Below are 24,736 nucleotides of genomic sequence, written 5' to 3' on the forward strand. Positions count from 1 at the left end.
CTTACCTAGGTAACACCAGGCCTCTTCCCATGGAGTCATTGGGATCTTCCCTCCCTGCTTGCTACCTTGCCCAAAACAAAGGAGCACCTAAGCTGGTATTATTACTTGTTAGGAAAGGTTTGACAGTCTACTGTCCTATGACACTTGAACTCTCTCCTCCTGCTTCTAAATACCCGTGTTTCATAGTCAAAGGCCCAACAGGCTAAAATTGCCTTCCTCTGTTACTATTACCTGTTTCTTCATCTCCATCCTGTGCCTCCTGATTCTGCCCCTCCTAAATCCCAACTCTCTTCTCTTCTTTCCACACTACCTTCTGAAAGCCTCATTATATTGTTAACAAACTGCCTTTCATAGTCTCTTCCTCAGGAATTCTAATATTCTTGCTTTCCCCCTAGAAGACTATAGTACTGGCCATCCTCACATGTAAGAGTGTACCTTTTCTCCTTCCATTAATTTCAACCATGGTTATACTCCCTTCTATGTGTTAGTCACTGAGGTAGGTAGTATGTACACAAACAAAACAAACAAACAAACAAACCAGACCAGCCCCTGCCCTTAAGGAGACTGTATGGTGCTTGAGCGACACATATATAAATGAAGAAATACTAAATACATATACAAAATCAATAAATAATATAATCTATGTCCCAAAACCATGTGTTCTTAGCTCAAATGAACTGTATTCAATCTTGGAACTTCCCTAAAAAAACTCCCTCTCTGTCTTTCTCTGATTATGTTCCAACTCAGAACGTACTTGGGAAATCTCAAAATACAACTTATACATAGGTCATATTGTTCAAGTGTATTTAAGTCTTTATGACCTTATTTGGGTTTTTCTTGGCAAAGATACTGGAACAGTTTTCCATTTCCTTCTCCAGTTCATTTTATAGAGGAGGAACTGAGAGATACAGGGTTAAGTGACTTACCCAGGGTCACACAACTAGTAAGTATGTGAGACCATATTTGAACTCAGAGAGATAAATCTTTCTGACTTGGAACCAAGCACTCTATCTACTGTGCCACCTACCTGCCCATGTGCTATGTTACCTTGGCCAGATTCTGGTTCTATCTACTGGTTACCATTTAATTTTCCCTTCTTTCTTGAGGAATTTAGCATTGTCTCCACGCTAATCCCCTCCTTATACTTGGGGACTTTAAAATCCATTTTTATTTTCCATTCAAGCATCCTGGTCATTAAATTCCTTAATCTTTTCCACTTCCTTGATCTAGATCTTTATTTAGGGGTAGATGTTTAACAACTGGCTCTCTGAAAAAAAATGCACTTACAATGCACTTTTAAGCTAAATGTGTATAATTAACCTGTTCCTGTATCTAGACCAGTGGTGTCAAACTCATACAGAAAATCCATAAGGATCCAGGCAGGTAGCATATTAACTTAGAAAAGCAAAGATTACCTTTAGGTCACTATTTATTCTGGTTCCTGCCTTCACTCTGCATAACTGATATTTCTAGACAATCAAGAAAACAATAAAGTGTGACTTCATTTTTATCTATTGTTGATTTCTAAGCTCTTTAACAATTGACTCCCAGAACAGCCCTGTCTCTGCCTCAGTCATAAAGGAATGGCTATACCATTTATCTCATCACTGCCCATAAATATTTGACTTACATGATTCAAGGACTTTGTTGTTCCTCTCTTATACTGTGATGTCTTTTCTTCCCATCTCTAATTCTACGTCATTCTTATTCAACCTATTCTTCATCCTTTTTGTGACCTCCAGTTGCTCTCTCCCTTTCTAGTACAATTTCCCTTCTTTGACTTCACTCCTCTCCCCTCACATTCTTGATCCTATTTTTTTTTTTTGCTTTTTGGAGGGGGGAGGCAGGGCAATTGGGGTCAAGTGACTTGCCCAAGGTCACATGGCTGGTAAGTGTTAAGTGTCTAAGGCTGGATTTGAACTCAGGTCCTCCTGACTCTAGGACCTGCTCTATTCCCTGTGCCACCTAGCCACCTCCTTCTTGACCCTCTTTATCAACCAATCAATCAACAAGCATTTATTAAGTACCTATTGTGTGCCAGGCCCTGTCCCTTGATGGTAGGGTAAGGTAGAAAAAAAATGAAAACAGTCTCTTGATTCCAGGGGCTTATATCATATCTGAATAAACAATAAACACATATTTTAGAATATGTAGGAAACAAATAGAGAATAATTTAGGAACCACTAGTAGCTGGAAGTATTAGGAAAGGCCTCATGTATGAGATCACATTTCTGTTAAGCATAGAAAGAAGAAAGGGATTTTAAGAGGTGGAGGCAGTGAGGGAAGGCATTCCAAACAAAGGGACTGATTAGACAAAGGAATAGAGAATAGCTAGAGTGTCTTGCTTGAAGAAAAGCCAGATGGACAGAAAAGCTTGAAGACAATGTTCATGAAAGAGGTTAATGTGTAATAAATTTAGAAAGATAGGCTGGAATCAGGTTGTGAGGGGCTTTATATGCCAAACAGAAGAGTTTGTATTTGAATTCTAGAGGCAATACAGAATCATTGAACCTCGTTAAGCAGAGAAGTGACAGAGTCGGGCCTATGTTTTAGGAATATCACTTTGTCAGCCATGAAGAGCGTGGATCTGAGAGAGGAGAGATTGAAAGTTGTGGGGAGAATGGAAAAGAAGGAAAGAAGGGAAAAGAAGATTTATTGAGTGCTTACTATGTGTAAAGCACTATGCTAACCTTTGTTGACAGAAACAGAAAAGCAAGGCAATTCTTCCTGTCATTAACCTCAAGTTCTAGTAGGAAGACAAAATATATGTGAAATTTCAGTTGTAAGTCAGTTAGAAAGGCCCCATGGTTCTTAGAGAACATTGGCAAAAGAGATGGCAATGCATTTTCTTTACTATGTGGGGAAATAAGGAATAAGATTAGAAATGTAGGAGAAGGCTAGGATATAAAGAGCTTTGAATGCCAGGCAGAGGACTTTATATTTGATCCTGGAGGCAATGGGAAGCCACTGGATTTCTTGAGTAGGGATGGGGGAAGTTAACATGATCAGACCTTCATTTTAAGAAAATCACTCTAGTTAATGGAAGATGCATTGGAGTGGGGAGAGACTTGAAGCAGACAGACCCAGCATCAGGCTACTGCAAAAATCCAGGAAGGGGTGAAGAGGGCTTTCACTAGAGTGGTGACAATTTCAGAGGAAAGAACAGGGTGTACTCAGGACATATTGCAAAGGTGACATCCACAGGCTTTGGAAACGATTGGACATGAGCAGTAAAGGAGAGTGAGGAGTCCTGGATGACTCTTAGGTTGCAGATTCTGGGAGGATGGTATTGTCCTGTTCAGTAACAAAGAAGGCAGGAGAGAGGGGAGGGTTTATTTAGAAAGATAATGAGTTTTGTTTTGGACATCCTGAGTTCATGATGTCTACTAGACATCTAATTTGAGATGTCTGAAATGCAGTTGGGTATACAAGATTAGACATCAGCAGAGAGACTGGAGCAGGAGAGGTAAGTTTGAGAATCATCAGCATAGAGATGATAATTAAATTCATGGGAGCTGAGGAGTTCTTACTAGATCATGGTGAGAAATAGAAAGGTTCATAAGAGTAGTGGTGTGGAGAGAATGATATTGAGCTCTCTGGTGAGTTTAAAGTGCCTAGAGGTCATCCATTACTAAATGTCCCATTATTACTGATGTGAGATTGATGTGGGGAGAGTAAGGTCAGATATGTACATCTGGGGCTTACCAAATAGTTACCATACCAGTACTGGTATCATTCCCTCATTCTCTCACACTTTGACCCAGTCTTAAAGGAAGAGGTGATACTTCTATTTGCTAAGGCTAACCCCTCTTGTGCCCTTGATTCCCTTGAATCCCTCTGTTCCCCTCCAGAATCAGCTTGACCTTTCCATCATCCTTGTGCACTTAAATTTCTGGTTTATCACCTGAGATTGTCTTGCTGCCTACAGATGCCCAGATCTACTCAATAATTATAAAAGTGCATTTGATTCTGCCATCTCTTCAAATACCAAATATTCACTTCATACCTAGAAACAGCTATCACTACTTTCTTGCCAACCACTAAGTAAACTTCTTGGAATCTGGTATCTGACCTCACCACTCAACAAAAACCACTTTAGCTAAAGTGGCTAACTAATAACTAACTAATAATAATAATACCACTAATAAATAGTACTAAGGAAACTAATAGCTTAATTTGTAAATTCCATGATCTTTTCTCAGTCCTCTTCCTTCTTGACCTCTGTGCAAAGTCTGACCCTGATGACTGTCCACTCCTCCTAGATACTCTCTTTGCTAGATTTTTGGGACACTGCTCTATCTGGATCTTTTCTTACATGTTATTGTTTCTTCTCAGTAGGCTTTGCATGATCACTATCCATGCTTAATCCCATTGCTCCTTTTTTTTTTTTTACCACCACTACCATCACCTTTCCTTTTCCCCCAGCAACTAGATAGCACAGTGGGTAAAGCATGGGATTTGGAGTCAACAAGACCCGAGTTTGAATCCTGCTTCAGACAATTACCTGCTATGTAACCCTGGGCAAGTCACTAATCCTTTCTGTTTCAATTTTCTCATCTCTAAAATGGAGATAATTATAGCACCTTCTTCATAGAGTTATAAGTATCTGATAAGTTAACACATGTAAAGTGCTTTGTAATCCTTAAATCACAATATAACTACTGGCTACTAATTAGACATGAGTATCCTGTCCTGGACCATCTTTGTTCTCTCTGCTTTGGTGATCTCAAGAACTTTTTTTTTTTTTGCTTTTTGGAGGGCAATTGGGGTTAAGTGACTTGCCCAAAGTCACATGGCTAATAAGTTTGTCAAATGTCTGAGGTTGAATTTGAACTCAGGTCCTCCTGACTCCAGGACCAGTGCTCTATTCACTGTGCCACCTAGCCACCCCCCTCCCCAATTCCATTTTTTGACAGCCAAAATCTGACTCTCTTTTGGAAGATAGAATAATGGGATTTAGAACTCGTAGGGACAATAGAGTTCATGTAGTCAGGAACTTCTGTTGGTTCAATTACTATCCTTATATAGTGATTCTCCAAACCATTTTTCTAGTTGCCATCTCTGTCCTATGTCTCCAACTGCCTGTTCCACATTTTTTTTTTTGCTTTTTTGGAGGGCAATTGGGGGTAAGTAACTTGCGCAAGGTCACACAGCTAGTTTTTTTTTTGTGTGGGTGTTAAGTGTCTGAGGCTGGAACTGAACTCAGGTCCTCCTGACTCCGGGGCCAGTGCTTTACTCACTGCGCCACCTAGCTACCCCGTGTTCCACATCTTTACATGAGTGACTTAAAATTCAGACTCAACAAGTTAAAAAATTCACTCTTCATTTTCCTCCCCCTAAACCTACTCCTCTCACAAACTTCCCTATGTCTATTAAGAACACTGGGAAAGTTCTAGTCGGTCACATCGACAACCTTGGAGTTGTTCTGAATTTTTCCGTCTCCCTCTTCACCCATATAAAATTATTTTCCAAGTCTTGGATATTAAATCTCTACAACATCTTTCTAATCCTTTTATTCTCTTCACACAAATAGTTACCATACCAGTACTAGCCCTTGTGACCCTTCACCTGGACCGCTGCTATAATCTCCTAATTGATGTCCCTGTTTCCATTCTGTCCTCTGATCAGTTCACCCAGAGCTACCAAAATGACTATGTAATTCTACCATTCAAGAATCTTCCATATTTTTTCTGGCACAACATACAAAATTCTTAGCCTTTCCTTTAAAACCATCATCATTTGGCTTCAACCTGCCTTTCCAGGTTTATTTCACATTATATCCCTTTATGTTCTAGTCAAACTGGCTTACTTGTTCTCTGATAGTGAAGCCCTAACTTCCACCTATTCTTTTGCAAAGGTTGTCCTTGAACCTAGAAAACATTCAGGCTCACACCTTGTCTCTTGGAATCTTTAGCTTTCCTCAAGGTTCAATTTAGGTGTCACTTCCTATAGGAGACCTCTCTAGATATACCCAAAAAAGTATTGCATTTACTTCTATTTTCTCATCTTTTAATGTCCTTTTGTATATTAATGGTAGAATGCAAACTCCTTGAAGGCAGGGATTATTTTATTTTGTTTTTTTATCCTCATTGAATATCCCAGTGTCTTGCATATGGTAGATGCCTAACAAATTTTTGCTTATTGATCAGTTGTTTATTAGCTGTTTGATTCTGGGGAAATCTCTGAGTCTTTCTTTCCTCCTATGTGAAAAAGAGATTATAATAATACCCACATTACCTGCCTCACATTGATGTGATATTCAAATGAAAGAATGTCTGTGAAACACTTTGCAAATTTTAAACTACTATATAATTATCAGTTATATTCAGCAGTTGAAATTCTAGTCATCCCTCAAAATTCAAATGTCAATTCCTCTATGAAATTCCTTCTTTTTTTCACTGGTATATAGCAACCTTCTTTGAACTTTATGTTGTGCTTTGCACTTTTGTATGTAGTATTATTTAATTGTAGCTATGGTTCCTTATCCTTTTAGTTCATTGTAAGGTCCATAAGGTCAGGGTCTTTGTCTTAGCTCTTCGTATATAGCACCATGCTCATGTGATTACAGGCCTTAATATATGATTATTTTATTGAATTAAATTGAATTGAAAACTATATGTAGGCTCTATTGGATATAGGTTCTCTTCCTATTGTACTTTAAATTGACTCTGGTTCTTTAAAGACCAGACTCCCTTAAGATTCCTTGCTGTAGCTGCCAAGGTTTTAGAAAGACAAGGACAGATGATTACCTGCGCAGGTAACCTGCATACACTCCCCATTCAGGATCTCAGCACCTCTTACCTGGACTTTTGTGAGAACTTTTAAAGTCTTCCTCCTTCCAATCTCCCTCTTTTACATTCTGTCCTAAACACAGTCAACAAAGTGATATTTCTATAACCTGGTTCTCAACATATCACACCACCCTTACCCCCTTCAGTGACTTTCAGTAGATTCTCTCTAGGATAAAATGAAGAATCCTTAGTCTGTTATTTAAAGTCCTTCATGATTTGACTCCAGTTTACCTTTCTAGATTTATATTGCTGACTCTCATATATACATTTCAGCCCCAAATTGACTTATTTGTTTTCCCCAAACTTGAGATTCCCATCTCTGTGCCTTTGTCCAAGCCGTCCCCTAAGGTTGGGATGCTGTCCCTCCCTCTTGGTTCTAGTTCTTTTGAAGGCTCACATTGGGTACTATTCCTGATCCTTCCAGTTGTAATGCTTCCTCCCTAACATTACCTTATACTTACCTTTTTATATTCTCTATTTACTTATTTGCATATGTTATATCTCTCCCAAAGAAAACAAATTATTTGAGGTCAAGAATAGCTTTTCTTTTTCTTTGTATGTGCTTAACACAGTGCCCTACATATTGTATGCATTTAAAATATACTTCTTGGTTAATTGCTCATTATGTGATTTGAACCAATCTGTCCGGCTTAATTTCCTAAGTCTTTATCCTCTAGTGCTGTGGGGATCAAATGTGACAACATATACAAAGTATTTTGCAAGATTTAAGGGACTATAATAAAATCAGTTCTGTGTTAAATTCATCTCTCATTTGCATACTTTAGAGGCTAGTTCAAATTCTGTCTCCTCCATGGAGTCTTCCCCAACCCCTCTGTAAAAAAATAATTTTCCCACTTAGACTTTAGAAAGCACTTTGCTTTATGCCTCCTTAATGTACTTGTCATATATTATTGTTATTATAGTTATATGTGTCAGTATAACCCCAACTAGAATGCAAGTTTCATGAGGGTCAGGGACTGTGCCTTCCTTTTTTCAGTATGTAACACAACACAGTCCATAGTAGACCTTAATAAATTTGCTGAATTAAATTGAACTGAAAGGTGCTTGTGACCTTGAATGGATTTGATTTCTATCCTCATTGGTTCTATCTCGACACTGCCCATGTAAAGACCAGAATTTCTGAGACTCACTTCCTACAGGTACTCAGGGTATTCCCTGAGGCTTTTGGGGAGAAGGGACAGATGATTACCTTCACAGAGGTCTTGAAGAAATATGGAGCGAGAATTGTTGCTTCCAGGGTTTGTGGCTGTGCATGTGTAATTTATGTGAGCATCCTCAGGTCTTCGGAAGATGAAAAGTTTAGATTTTCCTTCAGATTGAACAGCTTGTTCTCCTGGAGGGGTCCACTGGTACTTAACAGCTTCTCCTCCCTCCTCCATGAAGCATGTCAGAGTGATGTTACATGTGTTCTCAGAGGTTACAGTATTCCAAGTAATTTTTGGTGGTGCCAGTCGTCCTATAAGATGGAACAATACAAGGCACAAATATGAGTCTATAATAAAACCACCTTCTTCATAAATTTTGTTAATTTTTTCCAATTTTGAACTCTTTAGAAGTCAGTGTTGAGAGACATTCTTGCTAAAGTTGCCCCTAAACATGGCAAGCAGATGAAGACATTGGAGTAATTTTTATTAAAGTGGTAATGAATGAGGTTACCAAGTGGGAAAAGTATAGGAAGAGAAGAGGACCAAGGACAGAACCTTGAAGAACACCCACATTAAAAGATGAATATAGCCAGGAGAATCACTGAAGGAGACAGAAAAGGAGCATTTAGGGAAGTAAAAGAAAAACAGAGAAAGTATGTTGTTTTTTAAATCAAGGGAAGAGCAAGTACCCAGTAAGAGGAAATTTTAGGACCATATTAATGATCTACAACATTATATGTTGCAAAGAGTTCAAGGATGAAGAAGGCTGAAAAAGACCCCTTGGAATCTGGGATTTATAAGGTAATTGAAAACTTTAGAGAGGACAGTTTCCATAGAATCATTAGAGTTTGAGCTATTTTATCAAGGGCTGAGAAGGGGAGTAGTGCTGAAGAAGAACCATTGGGTATAGACAGTATTTTTCGGGAGTTTAGCAGCAGATGGTAGGAGACTAATGGGATAATAACTGGATGAATGACAAGGCTTAAGGAAAAGCTCTTTTTTATTCTTAGGGAGACCTAAACATTTTTTTAGGCAAATAGGAAAGAGCCAATAGTCTCAAGAGATAAAAGGACAAAATCTGGACCTGCCTGAAGACAAGACCCATGTCCTTTCTAGACCTCTCCCTCCCCAGATTTTCTCGTATAGTGCTGAGTTTTCATAGTGATAGCTGCCGACTGGTCCAGGGAACACTTGATTGAACACTTTAGTGTTCTTTTGAAGAATAATTTGGAAGATAACCCAGTAGAATAAGATAGAACTAAATCAAGAAACTGCATTACTTTTTCTAGTTATAAAACTATACATGTGACTTTAGAAAATTGCCTCACTTCTTCAGTTTCCTTCGATGAGAAATGAGGGGTTGGACTAGAGGGCCTCTTTGGTCCCTTTCACTCTAAATATTCATTGGGTCTACATCTATAGACTTACTGTAGACATGCAGGGTATAGTTCTTGGTGATGGTGGTGGTAGCTGTAGATTTCTGAAGATTTATGTCAGCTCTGTAGTTTCCAGCATCCTCCATCTTGAGAGGACTAATCTCTAAGCTGTAAGTGTTAGGTGGGACATTCAGTCGTTCCCTATAATTTTGATGGGTTGTAATCATCTTGACTGATTTTCCTTCTGGATGCATAACAGCAACAGGTGTATGGGAAGCCCAGTTAATGTTCTCAAGTTCATATCCAGTTGGTATTTCCACGGGTAGAATAGCTGACTCTCCCAGAATCCCGATCACCATTACTGGGGCATCATTCTCTCTGGAAGCTTTTGGTTCTGTAGAAGAAAAAGGGAGAGTGTAATAGTTATACTTGATTCCTATCCAATAGCATTCCCTTAGCACCACAGCCCACGATTTGGGATAAGTCCTGTAAATGCCATTATAAAAGTATATGTGGGGGTGGCCAGGTAGCACAGCAAGTAAGAGCACCGGCTCCAGTGTTGAGAAGACCTGGAGATCGAATCCCGGGCTCAGACACTCCACCCACCCAGAAGCACCTGGCCATGTAACCTTGAGCAAGTTACTTAACCCCAATTGCTTAGGGGTGGCCAGGTGGCTCAGTGAGTAAGAGCACTGGCTCCAGTGTCGGGATGACCTGGATCAAATCCAGGCTCAGATACTCAGGACCACACCTAGAAATAACTGGCCGTGTAACCTTGAGCAAGTTACTTAACCCCGATTGCTTAAAAAAAAAAAAAGTAGATGTGGAGCCTTGGAAGGTAATGAGTTCTTTTTTTTTTTTTAAATGCTTTATTAACTTCTGATTTACATCATTCATTTCCGCCAGATTTTGAGTTACAAATTTTCTCCCTGTTTTTCCCCCACCCACTGCCCCAAAATAGCAGTCCCACTGCTCCCTCCTCCAATCTGCTCTCTCCCATATCTTCTCCCATACTCCATTCGATTTTTCCAGTAGGGCATGGTGGATCTCTATGCCCCAGTGCCTGTATATCTTATTTCCCAATTACATGTAAAATAGTATTAATAATGATATATATATTTAAACATTTGATTTTAAAACTTTGATTTCCAGATTCATTCCCTTCCTCCCTTGTCTCCCACCCTTACTGGGAAGATAAGCACTTCAGTATAGGTTGTACATGTGTAGCTAATTCAAAACATTAACATAGTAGATATATTTTAAAAGACTGACTATATTTCCTTCCCTCCTATCCTACCTCCCACTTGTTCTGTTCTCTACTTTGATCCTGTCCCTTTTCAAAAGTGGGTGCTTCAAAATTCCCTCACCCCCAGCCTGCCCTCCCTTTCATCATCCCCTCTCTCATCCCCTTCCCCCCTATTCTCCTGTAGGGTGAGATACCCTATTCATTGTGTATTTCATTCCCTCCTCAAGCCAAATTCAATGAGAATAAGGTTAACCCATTCCATTCTCCCCATCTCCTCTCAAATTTCACCTTTTAAGTATCATCCCTTTCTATTAAATTGGTCTTGTGCCCTCTATCTATGTATCCTTGAAGACATATATACACACATTCACATATGTATTCATATGCCCATATACCCTCTTATATAGACATATATATGTATATATATATATATATATATATATATATATTTCTATTCCCTTCAACTATTTTCATACTGAGAAAAGTTTCATCAGTTACAATGATCATTTTTCCATGTAGGAATGTTAATAGTTCAACTTTGATAAGTTCCTTATGATTTATTTTCCCTGTTTACCTTCTCTTGCTTCTCTTGCTTCTTGTATCTGAATGTCAAATTTTCTATTCAACTCTGGTTTTTTCAGCAAGAATGCTTGAAAGTCCTCTATTCCACTGAATTACCATATTTTCCCCTGAAACATGATGCTCAGTTTTGCTGGGTAGGTGATTCTTGGTTTTAATCCCAGATCCTTTGCCCTCCGGAACATCATATTCCAAGCCCTGCGATCCCTCAGTGTAGAAGATGCCAGATCCTGAGTTATCCTGATTATGTTTCCACAATATTCAAATTGTTTCTTCCTAGTTGCTTGTAATATTCTCTCCTTGATCTGGGAGTTTCGGAACCTGGCTATAATATTCCTAGGAGTTTTCTTTTTAGGATCTTTCTCAGGAGGTGATTGGTAGATTCTTTCAACCTCTATTTTGCCCTCTGGTTCTAAAGCATCAGGGCAGCTTTCCTTGAGAATTTCTTGGAGAATGATTTCTAGGTTCTTTCTTTGATTATGGCATTCAGGTTTTCCAATAATTTTTAAATGATCTCTCCTGGATCTATTTTCCAGGTCAGTGGTTTTTCCAATGAGATATTTCACATTGCCTCCTATTCTTTCATTTGTTTGGATCTGTTTAACAGCATCTTAATTTCTCATAAAGTGATTAGCTTCCATTTGCTCCAATCCAATTCTGAAGCAATGATTCTCCTCAGAGAGCTTTTGAGATTCTTTTTCCATCTGGAAAATTTGGCTTTTTAAGGCATTCTTCTCCTCCTTGCCTTTGGGAGCCTCTTTTGCCATTTGAGTTAGTCTGTTTTTAAGATGTTATTTTCCTCAGTCAGGCTGTTGACTCTCATTTCGTAATTTTCTTGCATCATTCTCATTTCCCTTCCTAATTTTTCCTCCACTTCTCTTATCTGCTTCTTAAAGTCCTCTATGGCCTGTAACCAGCTCGTATTTTTCTTGGAAGCTTTTGGTGCAGGAGTTCTGACTTCACTGTCTTCCTCCTGTTCCATGCTTTCATCCTTTTTGTCCCCAAAATAGGAGTCTAATGTTGGATTCTTCTGTTTGCTTTGCTTCTTTTGTCTTGTCATGTTGCCACTCAATTACTTGACTTTTGGGCTTTTTGCCACAGTAGGACTCTGCTACCAGACAGGGGAGCTTTGTACCAAACTCTGGGGTTTGCTCAGCTGCTGGACGTGTTATTTGGGTGCCTTCTCTGAAGCCTCCACGTGCTCTGGCAAGCTGGTCACATACCCTAGGACCTCCACCCTAGACCGCAATCCAGATCCAAGCAGGTTAAAGCAAGAGTGATTACCCCTCAGACTGGTCGCTTGGTCCCCCTCCACTCTGCAGGCCAGGAGGTGATGCTGCCATGTGGCAGTGGCTGAGCTGTAGCCCTCAGGAGCTTCTTGCCCCGGGGGCAAAAGCTGATGCACTCCCATCTACTGGGTCTCAAAGTCCACACTGCACTGACCTCTCACTTTGTCTTTTGCATCTTTGTGTTGATAATTCTGGACTACCACAGCTGCTGGTGATCTGGAGTCCCTCCAGCCAGCATCTGTTCAGGCCAGCCCTGGGGCTAAAACCTGGGCATGGGGCTGGGCTCTGCTCCTAGAGTGCTGTGCTGGCCACTTGCTGCTGGCCTGCTGGGCTGTCCTCAGTGGGAGGTTAGCTTCTCTGTGTCATTTTTTGTTTTCTGTAGCTCCAAAGTTTGTTCAGAGTCCCATTTTACATGGATTGGAGGTGGTGAGAGTTGGAGCCCTGTGGAGGTCCTGTTTCTACTCTGCCATCTTCGGTAATAAGTTCTTAATAAGTGGAGTTCTTAAAATAGAAATGTGATGACAACTTTGGGGGAAAATTGTACTTGGAATTTGTTTGAGTATGGGTTTTATTATATGACTATGATATTTTGTATTTCTTCTTAGCCCCAGCTCACAATTCCTTGAGTAAGCACCATACTGTGATGTCTCCCTCTAGTCTCCCCCCCCACCCCACCAGAAATTTTTCAGTGTAAGAGGATTCTGATGATTTTCTCTATGAAAATTTGCATTATATTAGTCCATCAATGCACCAAATAAGTGCATTCCCCAATTTGTGTGCATCAAGGATGTACACATTGGTTGATGTGGGAATTCCTTCCACCAACTCAGACCTAGTCCTGCTATAACAGACTAGATAAGCCTCAGAAGTTAAGTAGTTTGTCCAGTGTCCTAGAGGTGAGATTTGAATCCAGATCTTCCTGACTATGTTTCCAACATTCACTATTTGCCCTGTACAATAGCAACTGGTATATGGAAGATCAGGCTGTTTTCTCTATAGTCATTCCAGCTACGATCCCCAAAGGTAGAATGACTTGTTCTGCCCCAGTCCCTATTACCATCAGTGGGGCTGGGTTCTCTCTAGAAGTCCCTTGTCTGGCAGATGGAAATGAGGGACTACAACCATAGCCAAGTTCAACTCTCAGACCCTGAGGTTTATAAGCTTCACAGTTTTATGATTTGAATTAAGCACCATAGATTCCATTCCACAAATGCAATCAAATGCCTTATATGGATGAGGCCTAAATTAGGTGATTTAGGTTCAGGATTCAAATGGAATGAGGCTTGAAGGTCATTTAATAACCAAAAGGAAGGTAACTTAGTCATAACATTGAAAGTGTATTCTGCAAGAATAATATACTGATTCAATTAGGTAAAGCTTTCTGCTCTCACTTTTGTACTTATCTAGCAGGAATATCTATCTGTCAATGACCTGAATATTCATCCCCTGAAAGGTAGTAAGTTCCCCATCATTGAAGATCTTCAAGTGAATGCTGAATAACAACTTGCTTGGGAAGTTACTACAAGGAGTTTCCTATTGAGTATAGTTAGTATTACATGCACTCTTCAGCTCCTTTGAGGATTCCAAGATTCTCTTTAGGTCCACCTTATTAAATTCCTTGAGAGCATACTATCATGGAAACTTCTTCTGTCCTCTTCCCCCAGAAATTACTTCAGGATAGGAGAATTACATTATTTTGATAGATTGTGAATATATTCTTCATGGAAATCTGTATTAATATACCAAGGATCTGTATTTTATATGTTTAGTTTGAAAAATCCCTCCTTTAACTCATATGTAAACCATCTATAACTTCTAATAGATAAAAGGGTAAGAGAAATTATAAGGGCAAGAGAAATCTCAGAAAATGCTTTTAGAAACTAATTATTTCTAGTCAAGACTCATTTGTAGGAAGAGGAAGCATGATTATGCCACTGGATTTGGTTATGGGTACAATACTTTGATTCTTGTACATCTACCCTCCTCCTTTCTATGCCTTTTTTCCTTTGCAGGAGTCTTTTCTCTCAACACAAACCCAGAAGTCTTACATTCCCTACTTTGTCATGTTCTTTTCCTTCTTTGTTATATTAAACTGCTTTCATGAAATTTCATTTAAACTAATGTGTAATTACCATTTGTACAACTGATTTTGTGAACCCAAACATTGAACATTTCATTTATTCCTATTATATTTCATCTTATTTGAATTGGCCAATCATTCTAACCTACTCTGACCTTTTGAATGTGAAAGAGACACAGAGACAGAAAGAGACACACATATAGTGAGCAAGAGAGAGAGAGGGGGGGAAGGAGAGAGAGAGAGAAAGAGAAAAAGATAGAGAGAGCAACAAAGTTGTTGGGAAATGGTGGGCCATTGCCAGAAATAGAGAAGTTAGGAGGGACAGGTTTAGTGGTGGTGAAAGATGACATTTTAGTTTTTGAGCACATTGCACTAAGGACATCTAAGTGGAGATACCTAGCTGCTATTTGGAGATGCAGGATCATAATAAATGCTTGTTGAATTAAATAAACCAGGTTATGGAGTGAAGATAGACCCTTGGAGATCATCTTTGTTAAGGTGACAATTGAAACCATCGAAGAAGATGAGTTCAGCAAGGGCAAATATGTAGAGAAAAAGGAGAAAAGGGTCCATGATGGAATATTGGGGGAAACAAATAGTAGAGCCTAAGAGGAAGATGAAGGGAGAATATATATATTCTATATATATTCTATATAGAGAAGACAATTATTCTTGCTATACATTTTTTTGGTGGGGAAGTTTAAAGGATGAGTTAGAGAGGATAAAGGGTGAATGTATGAAGGCCAATTAGAAAATTGTCCCAATAATCTAAATGAGAAGAGATGAGAGACTGAACTAAGGTGGTGGCAATGTGAGTGAAGAGGAGGGGACAGAAGGGAAAAATATTACTTCTATACTTTGATCCATCTGTGATCTCATCCTTCCCACCGTTTATATCACAACCCTTTCCTGGGTAACTTTGGTCAATTCCCTTTCATAAATCCCATATAGATGACTGGTACAATGTGCTCAGGGCTTTCCTCTAGATCTCTTGACTTTATCACAGAAATCAGTGGGGAGTAAAGACTCTTCATTGGTTATTACTCAACTCTGGCTCCATGACTAGCACTTCTAATTCTGATTGTTTTACCCCAGTATACAGGTAGAATCAACAGAACTTCAGAATTGATAAGTTGTGGGGGTAAGGGAAAGGGAAGTTAAGAAATCTGAGGTCCACTGAGGCTAAGTGAATTCTAAATACAAATAAATTTCATAAATGTCCCCTTCAAAGTAGGAAGAGGCATCATGTTGGTCAGGTTTGTTGTTTGCATTCTCTTCTCGTGGCCACATTTTTGACCAGCTCAATTCCTTAGGATTTCAGTACAGACAGAAACCATAAGGGTTAGTGTTATTGTTTTAAAAGCACAAACTGAAAGGAAATACCATCTCAGTCCTAAACCACCCAGAAGGTCTCAGCAATGTTCCTGCCCACACAGATAGCTGTCAGGTGGACAATAGAGAGGGATTGGCAACAGCCAGAACTTACCCATGAACAGAAAGAGGACCAAGAACCAGACTTGGGATTGGACCATGTTCTTTCAGCTCTCAATCCTTGGGAGGCAAGAGTGTCAGTGATAGATGAGTTTCAGCTTCTCTGTTTTTCTTCCTCTTTTTTAGTGCTATGACATTTTACTGCAGAAAGCTTCACTAATAGCAGCATTGCCCCAGAATTGTAGAGATAGTAGACAGCTACTAGGATCATAGACCTTAGAGAGGAAAAGGATATTAGAGATCTTTGATTAATGATGGTTGACAGAATAGACCCAGACTGATGAGGTGAATTATTTGAAGTCATAGAGCTAATAACTTCCCAGGGATTTGAATCAACATTCTCTAACTCCAGATCCAGTCCATGTTGTAGTCTCTAGACCACTGTTTATTTCCTTTCCATAAGATCTCTTTTAAGTGGTCATCATATCTCTCCATGAATACTATTCGTAATGAGGAATACACTACCTGTCACAATAACTTGTTCATTTTTTGCACAGTTATAGTAAAATTAGCTTCCTTTTTAATTGATCTGAATGCTGACTGCCTGCAACATCCACCAACTGATATTAGTTCTGTTCCTTGGAACCATAGAGAATAAATCTAATTTCTCCTAAATGTAATGCCATTGATTTAGCACTGGAAATCACTATAGAGACTACATAGTCTAGACTCATCATTTCATAGATGAGGAACCAAGGCTTATAGGAACGAAATGACTTGACAAAGATTACGTAGGATTGTTCTTTTTATTTAGTGATAATAATTGTGTATGCTATTCTTCTGACTCTGTATGCTTTTTTTGATAACTTGCATCTTTCTGAATCCTTTTATTCTCTCATTCACCATTATTAATGATGTCTAATATAACAAATTTAGTTAATGAGAAATATAATAGATATGTAAAATATATGAAATATACTTCATGAAAAAGGCAAAAAGTTATATGAAGTAATGCAAAGGAAGCTTAGCCTAGCTACATCATCATGACAAGAAGTCCAAAATATCCTAAAAAGCTACTTGGTCAACAATCAATCAATTAACAAACATTTATTGTTTCTACTATGTGCTAGGCACTAAACACTCGACTTATGTCAACTTGCTAGAAATGGCAGTAGTTTAAATTATATACTTTTTAATAAAATCTTAACAAAAAATATAATGGAAGATCATGAGTAGTATCACTCCATATATTAGAGAGAAGCAATAGAGAGTAAAATCACTTTAAAGAAACTTGGAGAGAGTCAACTAAGCAAAGTAATTCTGAGCCCACTGGATTGTTCTTTTTATTTAGTGATATCATATATACTATTCTTCTGATTCTGCTTCCTTTGTTTGGATAACATTTCATCTTTCTTTATGTTCTCATTCAGCAGTATTAATGATGTATAATATAATATAATTTCATTGAAATGATAGAAGAAAAATATGAAGAAAATGAAATGACAAAGGAGACTAGGGCTGTCATATTTGGACTCTAACATCAAAGTTGCATACTTATAGAAGAAGTAGAAATGACACTAAAAAGAGCACAGTTGGAAAAAGTGGATGAACTAGGTCAAGTATTCATAGAGAAGATCCATATTAGAGGTCATAAAATTATGGATTTTATTGATGGATTGATTCACAAGGTTCACAAAGGAAGGAGGGGAAGATATCTGGGATTCAGGGAAAAAAACAGATTTTGTTAGTACTGAAAAAAGTGACTGAGTATAACAACTACTGAGTGAAATACTTGTGTTTCTATGAGTAATAAATTTTTATGAGAATTACCCAAACTTATTGAAGTGATCATTAATGAAGATATTAGTAGGGAGCAGGCAGGCTTTCCCAGGTCATTTTCCACGGTGGATAACATCTTTACCATTATACAACTGACCGAAATATGTAGAGAGTGCAAAATCCCACTGCATTTATTATTAATTGATAACAAAAAATGTTTCCTTCAGTAGAGCAAAATGTAACCTTAAAGGTTTTTTTTTCCAAAAAGGCATCTCCCATCCATACATAAAAATAACTCAAGTTTTCTTAAACAAATGAACAACAGAAATAATTCTATTAAAAATTCCCATGATCATAAACATCAAATTGGGCATAAAACCAGGAGGAACATATTTCCAATAGTTATATAGTTATGGTTATATTTCTAAAAGTTATATAGTTATAAAGACCAAGGCTTTCTTACTACTAGGTGATGGTTCCCAATGTGCATCCTCATTCTGGCTCCTACTCCTTTCCTTTATAGTGCTAATACCCGTGAGATATAACACATCCTCCAGAGAGACCTCTGGGTCAAAAGCCATATTGTCCACATGGAATCTATTAACCCCCAACCCTAACAACATTACACTTTTTACCTGAATTGTTATTAAGTCCATTATTTGTCCCTCTGCCTTCAAGGTATAGTCCTTAAATGCCTCAAGTGTTTTCACATTGGTCTTTGTTGAACATACAATGATAATTTATTTTGTTTCCTTACGATTCAGCTTTTCTAAAATTGTCTCTAAGAACCAAGGAAAGGATATTAGATTTTTTAAAGTGCTTTTTCTTTCTTTTTTTTTTTTAAGCAATTGGGGTTAAGTAACTTGCTCAAGGTTACACGGCCAGTTATTTCTGGGTGTGGTGCTGAGTATCTGAGCCCGGATTCGATCCCCCAGGTCATCCCAACACTGGAGCCGGTGCTCTTACTCGCTGTGCTATCTGGCTGCCCCTGTAAAGTGCTTTTTCAAACCTTCTAGTGCTATATAAATACTAGCTATTTATTGTTGTTGTTTTATCTTTGTCAAGCCTTTTAAATGCCTATTCATCTATTCCTATAGGAATAGTGATGGAGCCTTTCTGATCTCTTGAGATGGCTCCCTATGTACAGCTAAAATATAAAAGCCAAAGAATACCATAGTCTTGTATATGGTCATCTCATGATGTGATGCCCCCATCTTTCTTTGCCAACCTCTCCACCCTCCCCCTCCCCCAGCAATTCAACTTTGAGAACAAGATAATTGAGATTATTGAGATGCAAACCTGTTGGTTAGTGCTAAATATTCTGGCCCAGGCCTTATGGCACAATCCAGTAATTCAGTTTTGGGATTGTAACACAATGAAATATTTGCAGACCAGAAAATTAGTTAAAAAGAACTTTATTAATAATGAAAAGGATTTACTTTATTAAAATCCAAAACTCTCCTCTAGGCGCTGCCCCGCCCCCAACCCCTTCCTGCATTCACCAGGGCAGTGACACTGTATCAAAATGATGTACCAAAGGGAGATTTGAGCTCTGTCAGCCCTGCCAACACATTTTAATCCTGGACTTAGGTCTTGAGACTTTTAAAATTTTCTTTGATCACTTTCAGGTTTCCATTTTATTCTTTCTCTCATCATCCTCTGGGGTGGGACAATAAAGATCATAGGTGGTAATTCTATAGTAGTAATTTTCTACTCCAGGTTCCATGAAATGTGTTTATTTGACTGAAAAATTTCTAGTATTATGGCTCTGAAATCATCCTGCTTGACACAAAAAAAAGAGGGGATGAAAAGACTTGGAAGGGAAAGTATTATAGATATTTTAGAATGTCATGTGTCCTTTGTCAGGTAAGATGTGTATGTTCATAAAAGTTGTCTAAATGCATCTCACAGAGAGGTATGGATAAATATCTCTATAACATTGCCTACCATTCTCCAAGGGGGAATTTGGTTTAAGCTTAGAGGGGGCAGGTGAAGGGACCACAAGCTGGCCACTTATATTTGCCTGCCTTCCTAAATATTTCCAGTCAGGATCATGATTTTTAGGTTGAAGACAATTTCCATAAAAAGAGAAAGGGTGACCTCAGGCTTGTACCCTTAGATTTACTTGTCTCCTTCCAACTAAGTGCTAGTTGTATTAAAAAAAAATCACAAATAGTCAATAGTGAGTAAACCCATTTGTCTAAATACATATAATATGGAAACTGGAAAAGTCACACAGCTTAGAAAATACACAGAGGAAACTCTCCCCTTGAGACCAAGAGATGTCAGTCCAACAAAGAGACACCCAAGTCTCACCAAAGGGGAAATTCTTTGCAGCCGTTAGGAAGGCAAACTGAAAATCAGGGATATATTGAGTTCTCAGTTCTTCTTATTTTCTGCTGCTCTCTGAGAAGTCACCTCTCTTTTCATGGATTTCTCCTTGAAAAGAGTTTGGAACCACATAAATTCAATTTGAAAGGAAAATGAAGAATTTCTTTTCCAAAGGTCTCATACCAACTCTGGCTTTCAGGACTGTGTTGTTCAGTCATTATTTTCTGCATCAATCAAGAATCCTTTCTGAGTGGCAGTACACAAAATATTCCAGGCTTCAAACCTGGGTTATACCAGAATCTGAAGAGCCATAATGTGGAAGCGTGTTTAGATTTGTTCTGCTTGACTGTGGATGATAGTTGAAAGTCACAGAAGCAAATTTTTCACTTAAGGTAAGGCAGTATTTCCTACCAATGAGTACCATCCTAAAGCAGAATGGGCTTCTTCAAGATATGGTGGGTTCCCCTGTCACCAAAAGTCAAGCAAAACCTACATGATCACTTCTTGGGTTTGTTGTTGAGTGGATCCTTGTTCATGTATAGATTGAACAGATGATGTTGGGGAAGTTATTTCCAATTCTGAGATGGCTATGGTTCATTTTAGATCATTCCATGACAACTACCTAGTCAGGTCTAAACATAGACAAAGAACCATAGAACCTTAGTGATTTCTCTGGATTTTAAGTTATCATTTGGTACAGAATTCTTGCCACAAAGGCCAGAACTAGGATGTGAGTTTATTAACTTTCACTCCAGTTCTCTTTCTGGACTTTTTTTTTAATCACAGAGCTGATCCATGCTCAGTCTCACATCTTCCTGATCCAAGTCTTCTGAAAAGAAGGACCATTTTTTACTCATCATGGTGGGACAACTTCTGGAAGACATCAAGTTCATATAATGAGGGAATGTTAGAGCCTGGCAATAGCTTCAGAAATAATATAATCCAATGGATTCCTATATTACAGATCAGAAAGTTATGGTTCCAAAAGGTGGAATCATTTGCCCAAAGTCACAAAGCTTGTTAGTGGCAGGTCTCTGGACTCCTAGTCTTGGTCCATCAGCACCTAGGTGGTACAGTAGATATTGAGTCATGAATGGAGTCATGAATACTTGAGTTCAAATCTGGCCTCAGATACCAGGGTGACTGTGGGTAAATCCTTTAACTAAGTCTGCCTCAGTTTCCTCCAATGTAAAATGGAGACAATAATAGACTCTGTCTCCCAGAGTTGTTGTGAAGATCAAATGAGATTTGTGAAAAGGCTTATTACATGTACTTGGCATGTAGCAAGTGCATAATAAATGTTTGTTTCCTTTGTTCAGTGCTCTTTTCACTACCCATACTTCTTTTTCCACCCTGCCACAGGTGATGTCTAATCCAATTCAGCACAGTCTAGCCCTATACCTCTCAAGTTGATATTTGAAGATTGAGAGAAGGGATTTTTCCCTAGCTGAGTTGGGACTAGTGCTATCCCTGAGGAGCTTTATCCTTCCTGAAGAGGGTGCTTAGGTTTTGTCCTCTGTGCTGAGGACTGTCTTTTTTTTTAGAAAATGATTTCTCCTCACTTTTCCTCTTAACTAACATATATAAGGGAGACTGAGCAGCTGTTTTGATGGATGTGATTCCATATACTGCACATTTAGCCTTATGGGTGTAACTTGTGTAACAGGTCCTGACCTCTGACATGGACTAAATTCAATCTTGGGGAGTTTTCTCTCTGACAATGTCTTTGAATTCTTTGGTTCCCATCTTCAAATGCTCCTGGGTACCCAAAGTCTGACTCCTTTCTCTTGAAAATCCTTTAGCTCCCCAGAAAGCAACAGACTAAAAAGAGATTCAATTCAGAAAATATTTATTTAGATAGTAAAGAACACTTCTGTTTCTCTCCCCACAAAGTTTGACTTACCATTCTCAATATTCACAACACCAATGAATGAAGTCTCTGCTTTGTGCATTGCTATTGTGTGTCTCACAAAATCATGGAATCTAAGACTTAGAAAGAATCTCAGAGACTGACTGAGTCAGTCAACTCTGGATTAAAATCCCCTCCACAACAGGCTGGAAAAGTGTTTATCCAGTCTTTTCTTGTAGACTTCCATTTAGGAAGACTCACTATGTCCTGAGGTAGATCATTCCATCCTTGGATAACTCAAATTGTAAAAAATTGCTATGATTATTTTTCACATTTTCTCCACTTTCCAATGTGTCTTTTCCTTCCTCTCCCACTCCAAAGATATATTCCTTGAAACAAAGTCTAAGTTCCATGAAAATTGCCAACACAGTATCATAGTAACACAGTCTGACAGTATATGAAATTCATGGGAATTTTAAAGTTCTGCTTAATTTCTCATCCCTTACACACTGAGGTTTGTGTGCTGTGGTCTCTATTTAGCATTTTATGGGTCTATGTGGGGATCAGGAAGTTGGTAACAGGTTCCAGATCCACAATTCTCAGGGGAGCCCTGGTGAACCCTATGGATAGTTTTCTCACACCGAGCCTGGATTTCTCAGTTGAGCTCTTTGCACTGCTGCTTGGTGCCCCACCCTTTTCACCCCATGATGTTTTCACTCCACATGGTTGTTGACCCATTTGATTCCTGTACGTGATTTCCTATCAATTCCATCCTGAGGTCTGTGGAGGCTGGGGAAGCAGGTCTTGGTTCCACTCCTCTCAGTATATGTCTATTACATTTCTAATGCTCATTATAGGCAGAATGGGACCTATGACTAGAAAACGGTACAACTTTTTTTTAAAGGGTACAGAATAGATAATGTGGTGATAGGAGGGACATAGAAGCAGTGTATTTTACAAAGATTTAATCATGTGGAAAAATTTAGAATCCAGAGAGGGAAGTAGAACATTTGGTGAAGATTAGTAGAGGCAGAAACAGAATCAATAGTGTATTTGAAGTATCCTACAGATGCAGAAATATCCTGATGGATGATTTCAGGAACATCACAGATCTGACATGGAAGCATGATAGATGAGTGATGAAGAATATGAATTATTAGATGTATCCTAGATCTCTTTTTTTCTTCCAAAATCACATTAGCTGATAATCTTCTGACTTACCTTAACAACCATTTCATTCTTCTAAAGGGAAAGAGGACAAATAATGAGGAACTTCTATATTACATCTGGTTCTCATCAACAAGAAGGAATTGGTTACTGAAGCAGAAATGATGGGAACTTTGGGGAGAAGTGACTTCATAGAATACTGCATAGATTTTGTGATACAGTAGAAGAAATCTTGCCATGGTCTGATATACAGTACAATTATGTCAGCATATGCATGTTTGTATGCATCTGTACTTTATCCTGTGTATGTACATATTAACACCCACATATATGTGCACATTGTATAGATACATATATAGTATCTTTATTTCATTTAGATGTATAGGTGTACATAAACATCTATGTTGATTAGCAGTATATGTATATATCTACATAGTTATACCCTTTCTTAGGCCAAATCTGTATTGCTGTATTCTGTTCTGTGTGCCCCATTTTAAAGAAGCAGATGAAAAGGCTAAAGAATGTCTGGGGTTGGGGTGGACATAGAGGGAGATCAGGATGATGTTGGTTTTTGAGATCATGTCCTATGAAGATTGGTTTTAAGAGTGGACGTAGTATAGCTTGAAAAGAGAAGTTTTGGAGGAATATGTCAGCTGTCCTGAATTATTTTAAGGACTGTCATGTGCAAGGCAATTAGATCATCTACTCTGCTTGCAGAGGGCAGAACTGATACCAATGAGTTGGTAGAAATTGCACAGAAGCAGATTTAATCTCCTTGTAAGAAAACTGCAACTTGCTAATAATAAGGAGAATTCAAAACGGAAAACATCTAGATGCTCTTAGAGATCACGACTCTATCTCTGGAAATCTTCAAGCAGAGTCTGGAGGACCACGGGGTAGGGAGAAAGGAGATGGCATTTTCATTCAGGTGCAGGTTGGCTCCCTCATCTGCAGTCCCTTCCAACTCAGAGATCCTGGTTCTTTGACTTGGTGATTGCTAAGGTCTTCACAGATTTATGATGATGTGTGTTAAAGGGCTTTGGAAATGATAAAATGTTGTACAAAGGAAATGCATATCATAATATCTTAATGTTAGGGAGTGAGAGGGAAGAGGAAGTGGGGGAGGGGATGTCCTGAAGACTCCTTTCCCTCTCCTCCTCCATATTAAGACCTCAAGGAAATCAGAATTTGAACTCAGGCAAGGGGTGTTTCTCTGCATTGCCTCCCAGAAAATCCTACCTTGTTTTCTCTTGTGCCACAGGTAAAAGCCCACTCCAGCCAGAATGGTGACAATCAGCATTTCCAAGACAGACAGGAGAGTATACCAGAGAGGATCAAAAGTAACTACAGTACCTGAGAGGGGAAGTGGCAAAGAGTGGTGAGGAGACTTCCCTGCCCAGTTTGGTTTTGTTTTGATCAGATTCCTCATTGGACAGACTCAGGAGGTGAATGTACTGAGCTGAATCCTGGGTTCCTGCCAGAGCCACACCTCACCCCAGTGTCCAAGAAAAACCCTTTCCAAAGAGATTGGGAGTATAGGCTTTAAGAGAGATTGTGGTTTTATTCTCCTGGAAATCTGGATTACAGACTTGACATCTTTATGCATAGATTTAGTTGTGTAACTCCTTTCTCAAAAATCTTCTTTGACTCCC

The 24,736-nt window shown here is 38.7% G+C and overlaps 1 protein-coding gene across 1 annotated transcript in view; it reads right to left on the bottom strand.

The window, feature by feature from the left end:
• The window catches only part of LOC138141990 (SLAM family member 5-like), a 76,537-nt gene extending 52,099 nt beyond the window's left edge, over nucleotides 1-24,438 (bottom strand). The window contains exons 1-4 of the mRNA XM_069062907.1: nucleotides 24,324-24,438; nucleotides 16,014-16,233; nucleotides 9,386-9,727; nucleotides 8,002-8,268 (exon numbers count right to left, since the gene is read on the bottom strand). Of these exons, the coding sequence (XP_068919008.1) occupies nucleotides 8,002-8,268; nucleotides 9,386-9,727; nucleotides 16,014-16,059 (655 nt within the window). The 5' untranslated portion in view covers nucleotides 16,060-16,233; nucleotides 24,324-24,438. The remainder of the gene's footprint in view (nucleotides 1-8,001; nucleotides 8,269-9,385; nucleotides 9,728-16,013; nucleotides 16,234-24,323) is intronic.
• Between the last annotated feature and the right edge of the window lie 298 nt (nucleotides 24,439-24,736).

The sequence above is a fragment of the Petaurus breviceps genome, unplaced genomic scaffold (genome assembly GCF_028583685.1).
Source record: "Petaurus breviceps papuanus isolate PSGF00001 unplaced genomic scaffold, PetGlider_PUasm1.0 90510, whole genome shotgun sequence".
NCBI classification, from domain to species: Eukaryota; Metazoa; Chordata; class Mammalia; order Diprotodontia; family Petauridae; genus Petaurus; species Petaurus breviceps.